The sequence below is a fragment of the Myodes glareolus genome, chromosome 6, assembly GCF_982192425.1.
Source record: "Myodes glareolus chromosome 6, mMyoGla1.1, whole genome shotgun sequence".
Lineage (NCBI taxonomy): Eukaryota > Metazoa > Chordata > Mammalia > Rodentia > Cricetidae > Myodes > Myodes glareolus.
The window spans coordinates 23,728,873-23,740,795 of record NC_142031.1 but is presented as its reverse complement, the minus strand read 5'-3'; the positions used below and the strand labels follow the sequence as shown (position 1 = coordinate 23,740,795).

General features: G+C 49.5%; 1 protein-coding gene across 1 annotated transcript; it reads right to left on the bottom strand.

Annotated features, from left to right (window-relative positions):
• Positions 1-10,295: 10,295 nt before the first annotated feature.
• Positions 10,296-11,480, bottom strand: H1-10 (H1.10 linker histone). Its single transcript, XM_085690604.2, has one exon. The coding sequence runs from the start codon at positions 11,207-11,209 to the stop codon at positions 10,643-10,645; it is 567 nt and encodes a 188-aa protein (XP_085546730.2). The 5' UTR covers positions 11,210-11,480; the 3' UTR covers positions 10,296-10,642.
• Positions 11,481-11,923: the final 443 nt, after the last annotated feature.

Here is an 11,923-nt window from a genome sequence, read left to right as displayed (position 1 = left end):
CCTCATGATCTTGGGTACAAGGACTTTTGTGCCCAATAGGGAAGCAGAAGCAGGCAGATCTCTGTGAGTTTAAGGCCAGCCTGGTTTACATAAAGAGTTCTGGGCTACCCAGGGTTACCTGGTGCCTATGAGAGTCACTATGTGGATTAGGCACCTGGTGGAGGGGCATCCCAAAAGGCTCCTGTCAATTTGACAGAGGTTAGAGTCCTTTTGAGAGATAGGAACCTAGATTAAGAAGACACTTTCTGTCCAGAAGAGCAGAAGCCCTACCCTAGGGGAAAAGCCTGTAGGGCATTTTCTTAACTGGATTGACGTGGGAGGACCAAGGCCATTCTGTGTGGTGCCATCCCTGGGCTGATGGTCCTACGTTCTCTAAGAGAACAGGCTGGAGAGATGGCTCAGAGGTTAAGAGCACTGGCTGCTCTTCCAGAAGTCCCGAGTTAAATTCCCAGCAACCACATGGTGGCTCACAACCATCTGTAATGAGATCTGGTGCCCTCTTCTGGTGTGCAGGCAGAACACTGTATACATAATAGATACATTGATAGATAGATAGATAGATAGATAGATAGATAGATAGATAGATAGATAGACAAGCAAACAAGCAAGCAAGCAGCAAGCAAGCAAGCAGGCTGCTTACAAGGAGTAAGCCCGTAAGCAGCATCCTCCATGGCCTCTGTATCAGCTCCTGCCTCAGTTCTTATCAATTCCTGTACTGGCTTCCCTCAGTAAGGAACATGCTCTCCTCAGATCCAAGGAGGGCAACTTACTATTTTCTGTTCCCTGCATCCTGGCAGTCAAACCAACCTTATTTGCCTCCAAAGATCCAACTTGAAGGCAGGATGAGCCCCTTAGACCGTCCTACCCTAGGGACAGCCCTACCATAGGGACAGTCCCACCGTAGAGACAACCCTACCATAGGGCCATAGGGACTGTCCTACCCTAGGGACAACCCTACCATAGGGACTGTCCCACCCTAGGGACAACCCTACCCTAGGAACAGAGATAGCCTCTGTTCATTTGTATTTTCATTAGCCCAGACCCTCACGAACTGGTCAAGCCTTCATGTGACCTTACCCAGGCTGTTGATGACATTACTTTTTGGGGCATCTGAGGAGAAAAAGTCCCAGGGAATTAAGTTCCTCTTCAACTTTTTAGTTAAAAGGGATATAAGGTGTCAGGAAAACCAACTTTGCTCAAGTTACACATTTGGGAATATGCCCGAGCGAATCCAGCCTGTCCCAGTGCACAGCCTTCCACAGACTGCCACAAAGGAGGGGTCTCCTCGTGGCGATAGGGGAGCTGGATCCCCGGACGGTGGAGCTGCTGGGCCCCTCTGCCACTACTTGGGAGACAGCTTGCATGCCACCTGTGGTTCTTTTTAAATTGCCGCTGCCTTTTAAGTCAGGGCTGTCAGAATCCGCAGCTGCAACCCCAGCACTGTCAGCAGTGGTAAGGCCCCAAGAGCCGCAGGTGAGGTAATTCTGTTTCCTCAAAGCTACAAGGGGAACTTACTAAATCTCTGTCCCTCTAAAGAACTCAAGACTCAAAGGTTGAGGTGGACTTCGGCTCCTCGGAGAGCTGAATAGCAAGCAGCTCGCCTCCTCTCCTCGTGTCTCTCCACCGGGCTCCTCCCTACCACTTCTTGTCAGCTAGTTGCTGATGCAGCCTCCTGACCACAGATGCATTTTATTTAAGCAAATACATCGTTGCATCATTAAACAAATGTTCTAGGAAATAAACAAAAGTAACACACCTTAAAATAATGACACCCAAGCCCCACTTGGACTACTAGTTCCTAATTTAAATGGAATCTTAGTTGTCTGTGAACCCACGGCCGCCCTCCTGAAATCAGAGGCCAGGTCTCACCGTATTTTGCTGCTGATGGTACCCCTCCCCTCTGGAAAACAGTAAAATAACATCTAGTGTTCTGCTGCTCATTCCCGACGAAGGGAGGAGACTAAGTTCTCAGCCATCAAACTTACAGAATTAGGTTTCGTTGTTGAGAACACTAGTCTTGTGCCCATGGGCAACTACACAAAATAAAACCCAAGGGAATTTCATTTCTGTCCTAGGCTGTAAATTAGAGAATGACATCTGCCTTCTGCCCTGAGACTTCACCTGGACGTGGCCTCTAGTGTCTCTTCTCATCAAAAAGCACATCTGATCCAGGGGGGGTGACAGCTACCGCTGGGAGGGGCTGCCTAACAATACCATGACACCACGCCTCTCTGTGATGCCTAAGCATTCCTGTGGCTCACCTGCTACACAGGGGCAGTTCTCCTCACTGAGCAAGGCAAGGCATTGATTATGATGTTGAGGAGGTTTCTTCATTAACTTTCTCTTTTTTTAACTTTTTTTTTTTTTTTGAAGATTTATTTATCTTGTATTCAGTATTCTGTCTGCATGTTTTCCTGTATGCCAGAAGAGGGCACCAGATCTCATAGAAGTTTGTGTCCCTCTATTCTCCTGGATATTTTAATTGGCCAGCTAAAAGGAAAACCTACAGGTGAGAGGAGAGGAAAAGAGCCTCCCCACATCCTCCAACCCCCTCTCCCCCTCTCCCCCTACTCCTCAGGAGGATACTGCATGCCCAGACAAAATAAAGCAAGTGGAACAGGAGTCTATAGAACACCCAAGTTCCCCTGGTGGACTCCTGGCTCTGGGAAGCCCCTCCTGCCCCTGTAGTTCTTCCGTTCTAATACAGCTTGCTGAGCTTTGCATCCCTCCCCCTCCTCTGTGTCTGCCGCTTCTCTGTTCCCTGTCCCTGTGGACCTTGGACTCCTACTGCCATTTTCTCTTTCCCAGCCCTAGTTGCTTTGGAATTCCTCTCGTGTTGTGTGGTTCATCTTGGATGTCAGTTTGACCGCATCTGGAACCAACCAAACCCCCAGCTGCTGGGCATGCCTGTGAAGGGTTTTCTTGGTCAGTTTATTTGAAACAGAAAGACACACCTGAAATCCGGGCAGTATCGCATGGTAGCACAGATGAAAGGACACAGAAAAAGGAGCCAACATTTGCCTTCTTGCCCTCGCCCACTGGCAAGTCCATCCTTGCTGCTGCTACAGGACCAACTTCACTGGGATTCTAATGTAGACTGAAGACAAGCAGCTCTCCGGGGAGCCTATAGGCCTCCAGTGCCAGGCTAGGATTGCCCAGACATCCAGTCTGATGGACTGAACACCTGCTGTTTTATCAGCCTCTCCAGTGTGCGACAGCCTTTACTGGATATGCCGGCTAGTTTTATGGGAATTTGACTCAAGCAGGAGTCATTATTTTAGAAGGAGGAACTAAGAAAATACCCACAGCAGATTGGTCTGTGGAGTGTTTTCCTGATTGAGGATTGATATGGGCCTTTGTTTCCACAGGATACAAAAAGTTATGGTTCTCTTCAAAATCAGAAGAACAGGCTGGTGGTGGTGGTACACGCCTTTAATCCCAGCACTTGGGAGGTAGAGGCAGGTGGATCTTAGTGAGTTTGAGACTTGCCTGCTCTACAAAGTCTGTTCCAGGGCAGCCAAGACTGTTACATAGAGGAACCCTACCTCAACAAACAAACAAAAATAGAAGTAACATATATGCTGACCCTAACCTATGGGGACAGTTCTGAGACTGGATGAGACATGACAAATCTTGTTGGCTAATTATTATTACATGCCATCCTTCCATATGGATGGGTAGAGTTATATTACAGTTTGGTTATACAGTCCAAACAGACTCATAAAGTTGACAGATACCTTTCCTCTGTTCAAACATAGAACAAAAATGATATTTAGCTGACTTGTGTACACTGCATTTCCATACTTGTGTTAATGCAGATGTATGTTATTCTTAAAAGTTTATGGGTTTCAGAAAAAAAATCACCGGACACCAATAAAGTAAGTAGCCCAGGTAATCCAGTTGCAAAATGCCTCTGTTGCAGTTTCCTCAAAATTCTGCACCCAGAACAACTTCAAAGCTTCTAGCTGAGATGATTCAGCCTCACAGACTACTTCAGATAAGCCCTGCACTTTCCAGTTACACAGAGAATGAACAAAAGAAAAGTGATATAGTTAGCTCTCCTGGGACTTGACCATTATCTCAATTTTCTCAGGGTCCCCTAAAGATGCAGTCACCCCCAGACAGCAGGATGCAATTTTAAGAATACAATACCCACATTTCTAAGATGTATGGTGGGTGGTTTTTGGTTGTTCAATGAGTTATGGATGTTTGTCATCATTTGGGGATTGATCATGGTAAAGGAGGAAACTAAGCAAGGGAGGCTAAATTCAAGAATCTCTTTCTGAAAAGAAAAAAAGGGATATTGAACTAATAGGATAAAAAGGTAGATTATTAAATCTACATTAAACTAAGAAGCAACTATTAACTTCAAATATTTTGCATTGGTATGGATTTTTGTATAATGATACAAATTTAAGGTTATTTTTGTTATTATATACATATATGTATTGTACCTATATGCAGCTCATTTAACAATGTAATGTAAATATCTAGTTCTTGAAAGTAATTACTGCAAACTATTAGGATAATTAAGAAATATAGATCACTACTCAGTCATCTAACAATCAAATTTACATACCTTATTGTGTATGTTTTCAAGGTCAAACAGATATATTTTAGATACATGATCTTCAAACACTTCAAAGACCTACAGAATATGGCATTTAAGACGTTTTAATAATCTAAAGTGTTGGAGTGACAAGTCTTATACAGTAAATTATACTTGATAGACCAACAGACAGATCCATGGGAGTATGCACTCCACACAGAGAACCTGATTGCAGAGCTTCCAGAACACTTGTCTTGGATAAGTGGCTGTCTATTCTGTAGAAACTTTGTGAAGGCATGACTCTTCTTCCCTTCAAAATGGGATTCATTCCCAACATACTTCAGCAGTGTAACTTCCTCCTGTATGGGCAATAGAATGACCTTCCATGGGACCTTAGAGTGACAATGTTCACTCTTTGTTCTAATAATCACATCTACATAAAGTCATTCCCCCATAATTACCTTTGCTAATAGACAATGCAGGGGTTTAAAAAAAGATAGGAAGACGGTGTGCCCGTCCTTACTGGTAAACAGGTTTGATATCACCAAAGCTGGTTATCACAATAGAGATGGGGTGAGGGGAGTGGCCGAGTCTAGGGTTCAGGGATGTCTAGTGATGTTATCCAGTGGTTCAGAATGTCAGGTATTTCCCTTTGGATGCTGGCCCTTCCTGGGTGGTGTCAACTGTTCCTGGAGCGCTGTTTTGTCAGATTCTACCTGTTTTTTTGTGATTCCAAAATGCATGTTGATACCATTGTTTCTGCCAATGGAATTTTTTTAAAGCTATGTCTGTAAAAACTAAAAACCTGATGGAGATCACACTTCTCTCTACATCTTCACCCAAAGAATAAAGAACATGCAGAGGTAATGTGCTTGAGTTAATTTTTGTTTACCCTCAGACCTCATTAGTCAGATTTTTGCCTGCTATAGTGAATCTTTCTAAACCCTGAGAGGTTTAGTGGGCTTAACCCCAAAATAAACCTCAATATTTTGGTGCCAGAACAGGATTATCACAAAGATAATTTTCAAAAACTGTCCTAGTCAAGACAGCCGACTTATTTTCCATTGCCAGCTGTGATGCCTAAGTTGGACCTTGAAGGAGTCTGAAGGACTGGTACCCTAAATGACCCTGTTTCTGTCTTTTCATGACAATAAAACCATCTACTCCTGGCAGCATCAATTTACATCAAAAAAGGATGATGGGCATCGAAGAAACTTCACATGGAATTTGCTTTTATTGTGGCAATCTTAGCCACTGGGCAAGAATCTTCCCTTGCCTCCACTGCTGACAGTATGTTGTCCACATTGTACAAGTAGGACACAAAAGAGACTGTCAAACTTTACCAAGACAAGTTGGGATAGTCCTTCAAAATTTCTGCTTCATAGAAAAGTTTGCTCGATATCATAGGCCTGCAAGCTGAAGATAGATGTGATGGGGGAAGCTTTGTTAACCAATCATCTTTAAGAAGTGGAACCTAGGGACTGGAGAGATGGTTCAGAGGGTAAGAGCATTGACTGCTCTTCCACAGGTCCTGAGTTGAATTTCCAGCAACCACATGATGGCTCACAGCCATCTTTAATGAGATCTGGTGCCCTCTTCTGGTGTGCAGGTAGAATTCTGTAAACATAATCAATCAATCAATAAATCAATCAATAAATCTTTAAAAAAAGAAAACTGAGCTAAAATAAACCATATTAAAAAAAAAAAAGAAGTGGAACCTAGTTAAGGCGTGGCTTCCTGGAGCCCGGGAAAAAAAACTGGGATGGACCAGGTGCTCGCTCTCTCTGGATGATTCCTGCGGGACACAGAGGAACTTGGGACTTCCCATTCTTGTGGTGTGAGTTTCCCCTTATAATAAGTAAAAATATAATTCTTTAAGTTAGCCTGGTTATTTCCTGAATCGAGCTAACTTCTACAGTTGGCACCCAACATAGGGCCACTAGAGTCTCTGGCGGCTCTGGCCAGCCACATTCATTTGGGCATAGAATTCCCGCCCAGTAGCCCTGATTAGCCGCTACTGGCTGACTTCTGGGTCCAGTTTTTTCTGTGCTGGCAAAAGCTCAAGCAGTGTGGAGGAGAGATGTGGGAGGCCGAGGCAGAAAAGGGTGAGGAGCTCGCACCCAGCCCAGCTCTGCCACGGTGGGCAACACACCCTCTGTCCTGAGCAGGTGCCCGCCTCCCTCTGCCAACTGTCTCATGCGGCTGTTGAACAGCTAGGGACTTTCATGCAGCACACAGTCTGTGATTTATACTAAATAACTTTTTAGTCTAAGCATATCTTTCAGCATTTAACTCTAAAATCAGATTTAAACCAAGCACGTGGCTCCAAGTGCACCGCGACACCTACTGGCAGATAACAGTTACTGCACCTACCCCAGCTAATTAAACCACAGGTAAGATTTATAATTCATAAGTCAGACAACCTAACCGTCCAAGGTTTCAATAGCCTCTTCACTTACACCATGTGCGAGGTTTTACAAGAAGTATAGGATGTCCCTTCTACCTCACTATAGTTATTTCTGGGGCTTAGTCTTGTCCTCAATATTTTTTTCTTAAAAATATGGTTTGATAACAGGGCTAAGAATGAGGTGTTTTTAGAGATGGTGCAGTTTTTACAGACTGAATCCAGGCTTCTTAGGAAAGAAGTTGGGAATCTGGAGAAGGACATGACCACTTTAACTAACAATACTCAGTCAGCTGAGGTACTTTTAGACATGGTGCAGACTAGTACAAAACCTCTTGAAAAGGAGGTCGTACATCTGAAGGAGAATACAAACACTGACTGACAAAACTCAGTTGAATGAGGTACTTCATGGGCTCTAGCATAAGTTGACTTGGTTGCACTATCCTGCCTACTGCCTGTGGGAGCCACCTTTGTAATGGTTATTCATGGTTAACTCAACTACATCTGGAATTAAGTAAAACCCAAATGGCTGGGCAGGCCTGTGAGGGACTTTGCTTAATTAAGTCACTTGAAGTGGGAAGGCCCACTCCTACTCTGGATTTTTCAGGTGAGAAGAGACATCTTTTGTCGGGGCACAGCTTCTCCTGGGAGTCTATATAAAGGAGCTGAGAGAAGCAAGCTTGCTCTTCACCTGCTGGCTCTCTTGCTGACACGTCTGTCCCTTCTCCGGCACTGGAGCCTACTTCAGGACTCTAGTATATCCTGAGACCAACTGAGACATCAGCTCCGTGGACTGACAGCTGCTGGATTCTTGGCCTTCCACGGGTAGACAGGCATGGTTGGACTAGCAGGACCACAGCCTGTAAGCCATTCTAATAAATCTCCTTTCTCTGTATAGATTCATTCTATAAGTTCTGTTTCTCTAGAGAACCCTGATAAACCCTCCTTCCTCTCATCCCACACTCTTCAATTTTAGTCCCCAGAACAACCTCGCTTGCCTATTTCCCACGGGGGGGGGGGCTCATGGGCAGATTCCCGCCAGATTTAGAAGGAAGTAGCCATGTCACTTGCTTATCTGCTGACTTGCCTGACATCCAGAGCCTGGCACCATACTCCCCAGCCTTCCCGTCGCTAGGAACAGTGAACAAGGGTCTTGATTTCTCCAAGGTGCTCTCAGTGCCATGGCAGGTTTCACTCTGTGCTGGGTACTCTCAGCTAGTGAGGGGGCTTGCCTGCTGCGGCTTCAGGTCCCAACTGATACGAAGACATCCTTAGAGAATGTCCATAATGTGTCAGACTCCTACATTGGCTCCCGTGTCCCCTCAGTTTCTGCTTCCTGTTGAGCTCTAGTTGACCCAGGAGCCTGGGTTCTGCTGAGCGCTGCTGCATCTTCTCACCCCCCAGAAGCATCTCCAGACCTTAGATCTGTGCTAGTCCTGATTCTCTGGGCTTCTCTGTCCCATCCACAGCCCGACACTGTCCAGAGGGCCACCCAGTAAACACTGAGTCAAGGATCCCAGGTGAGGTCTTGGCAGGCACACTTTAACACTCCTGTGTTCTGCCTCCAACTTGTGACAAGCGGCCAGAACAGCAGTTGACATTCAGAATCAGAGCCACGCTGCTGCCTCAGGACTGGTGGCAACTCTTGCCTTATATTCCTACCAATAGTGATAATGAGGAAAGAGCAACCATTCTCAGTAGTGTCCAGAGAAGCCCTCCAGCTGCTTGGCATTGAATATATCTCCATCTCAAACTGAAGCCAAGTTAACAACCTACCTAAGCACTCATTGGCCAGGTCTTCGGTCACATGACCACTCCTGGGGCTGGAGGGGTTCAGCATTCCCCCAGCCCTGTAACCTGACATTAGGGTGGGCTTGGTCCCTAAAGGACATGTACAATGTGCAGGGGCCCTGACCTACTCTGCTGAATGGTTTTGTTACCTTGACCCAAGTTATAGTTGGCTGAGAGGAGGGAACCTCAGCTGAGAAAATGACCCCCAAGATCAGGTTGTAGGCAAGCCTGTAGGTCATTTCCTTAATTAGCGATTCATGGGGGAGGGCCCTGCCCATTGTGGGTGGTATCACCCCTGATTGGTGGTACTGGGTTCTATATGAAAGCAGAGTGAGCAAGCCATGAGGAGCAAGCCAGTAAGCAGCATCCTCCATGATCTCTGTATCAGCTTCTGCCTCCAGGTTACTTCTGTTTGAGTTCCTGCCTTGGCTTCCCTCAGTAGATTGATAGTTACAATATGGAAGCCAAATAAACCCTTTCCTTCCCAGATTGCTTCAGTCATGGTGTTTTATTACAGCAATAGAAACCCTAAGACACCTATTGAGGAGTACTCTGTGTGTTTTGATGTCTAGCTTGGGCATGGGGTGGAAGCCAGAAGCCAAGAACCAACATCTCCAAGGAATGGGATGCGTTCAAGGGGCTGGACAATGGGCAGCAGCATGAGGGGAGTAAGCCCTTGGAAGGCAGGAGTGTAGTTGTTGTTAGGGAAAACGACAGTTTAAAAGGCGCCAAGGAGCCCCAGAGCTCAGGAAACGTCTCCAAAAAGCATTAGCAGGCAGACAGGAGACAAGTTAGGGATTTCTCCAGGTGTTTGGATAAAAACCAGAGTGCTGGCTGTGGAATACTGGGAACACTCAGGTAGGCAAAGCCAACCCATAGTCTTCAGGAAAACTTTAAAAATACCCATGTTCCCTAGGCCTAGCCTGTCATGGCCCTGTGGACAGGGCCTGAGCCTTCTGGGAGTCATTACCTCAGTCACTGACCAGCTTGGGGATGGTAGAGCCCAATTCGACATGGTGGTCGGCCATGCTTTTTTCAGGGAACCTTCAGTCAGGTGCCAGATTCAAGAGGCGGTGAAGTGACCACTTTGTTCAGGTAGTTGAGTCTGCCTCATGTTCACACCTGCCAAGAAACGCTGGGCCCTTCCCTCCCTCAGCTAATGACCAGGGCCCTTCACCACTTTTTAAAAGTGACAGAGAAATAGCATCCCGTATCTCTCCCCTAACCTGGCCCCAGTTCACCCCCACCTCGTATGTGTACACACTGTTCTAGAACTTTACAGGTCTTCCATTTGCAAAATTGTCCAGTTAAGACTGGACCCCTGAGCTCTGATCCCCAACAGTGTAGCCAGCTAATCTGTATATGCTGGACAGAGCAATGACCCGAGGCTGGGAACCCACTCTCTTCACACTTCTTATAGGTGCTCTGCTCTCTGCTGGCCAGCGTCTCAGGGCACACCTGTTCCACTTCCGCCAGCGCGGGCTGCCAGTTGTCTGGCTGAGCTTAGAAACCTTGGCTCCCTCCACAGCCCCACAAGACAACGACAAGGGGTCAAGGTTGGAACCGTTTATTGCGCCCCAGGAGGGCGGCGGGCGGAGCAAGGCGCCGCGCAACCGAAGCGCAGGGTGGCCAGCGGCAGGCAAGGCAGGCAGGCGCCGCCAGGCCATTGGCGCCGCCGGGCCGGTAACCATGACGACGGCCGTTGCCAAGGGTGAGAGCCAATGGAGGCGTCGCCAGGGCCGTTTCAAAAACCTAAAGCAAACAGAACGCAACATCGCTGGGGGAGGGGCGGGAAAGGGACAGGGAGTGGGGACCCGGGCCAGGCCGAACCGTACGGAACCGGTACACCGCGGGGTGGAGACTGAAAAACTTGACAACGTCGCCAGACCGTGGGGGTGTCACTTGCGGCCCTTGGGCACCTTGGGCACGCTGGGTTTGGCCGCCTTCTTCACCTTCTTCGCGCCGGCAGCCGCCGCCGCCTTCTTGCCCTTGTGTGCGCGCCGCTCGGGCTGCGGCCTGGCCGGCGTCCTGTCTGCCGCCGCCGGGCGAGCCTTGGGCGCGGGGCTGCTGGCTACCGAGGCTCCCCGCCGGTCGGCGCCGCCTTCCAGCTTCTTGCGGTTCAGCTTGAAGGAGCCGTTGGCGCCGGTGCCTTTCACCTGCAGCAGCGTGTCGTTCTGCACCAGCGCCCGGATCGAATATTTGAGGTAGGTGCGCCCGTTCTGCTGGTCGAACCACGCCACCTTCCTGGCCTCGGCGTAGATGCGCGCCAGGGACGAGCCGCCGCGCTCGCCCAGTTTGCGGATGGTCTCCACCACCAGCTGGCTGTACTTGCCCGGCTGGTTCTTCTTGCGGTTCTTCCTTCTCTTGGGCTGCGCGGGCGCCGCCGGGCCGCTCGCCTTGGCCGTCTTGCGGGCCGTCCCGTCGGCGCTCGTCGGCGGCAGGGCCTCCTCAAGCTCCACGGACATGGTGGCCAGCGGATTAGTGGCGGGCGGCGCGCGGTAGCCTGGGGGCCGCGCCGGGAAGAGGAAGGCGAGGGGCCTCGGCGGCGCCGGGGGGCTGGGGGCGCGCGGCGGCTCCAGGCGGGAGCGGCCGCGGCCGGGCCTAGGACCGGGCGGCAGGGCTGGGGCGCGGGCGGGGGCCGGGCCGGCCGCGGCGGGGCTCGGGGGTGGGATGCGGAGAGCCTGCGAGGAGCGCGGCGGGGCTGCGCCGGGAGCTCTGGGCGTGCGCGCTGCGCTCTGGCGGAGAGCGCGCCCCGCTCCGCTTTTATTTCCCCGTGGCGGACCACGTTGAGAACAACAACAGCCTGGGCCCAGGCCAGCGCCAACTTGTGCTTCTTGGAGTGCCTTCCGCGGCCGCTGGCTCCTCCGCCCGTGGCTTCCGGGCGCGGCTGCACCCTCAGCGGTGTGCCCTGGCCAGGGTCCGAGCCCTCTGCGCGGCGCAGAGGCAGCCTGCACCTAGGAGGGGCTTTGCGGAGGGGCACAGAGGTGTGTACCCCAGGCTACACGAGCGTGGAGGAGGGGGGCGCACGGTTTGAGAACGATTATCTTGGGCCCAGGGCGAGACCCCAAGACCCAGAGCTTTGTAGGGGGCAGCCAAGGGTGCTCCTCGGGCATCCGATTTAGGTCTGGGTCCCGGGGACCACAGGCCTACCCGCAGACTGGGCTTTAATTTGTCCGAAC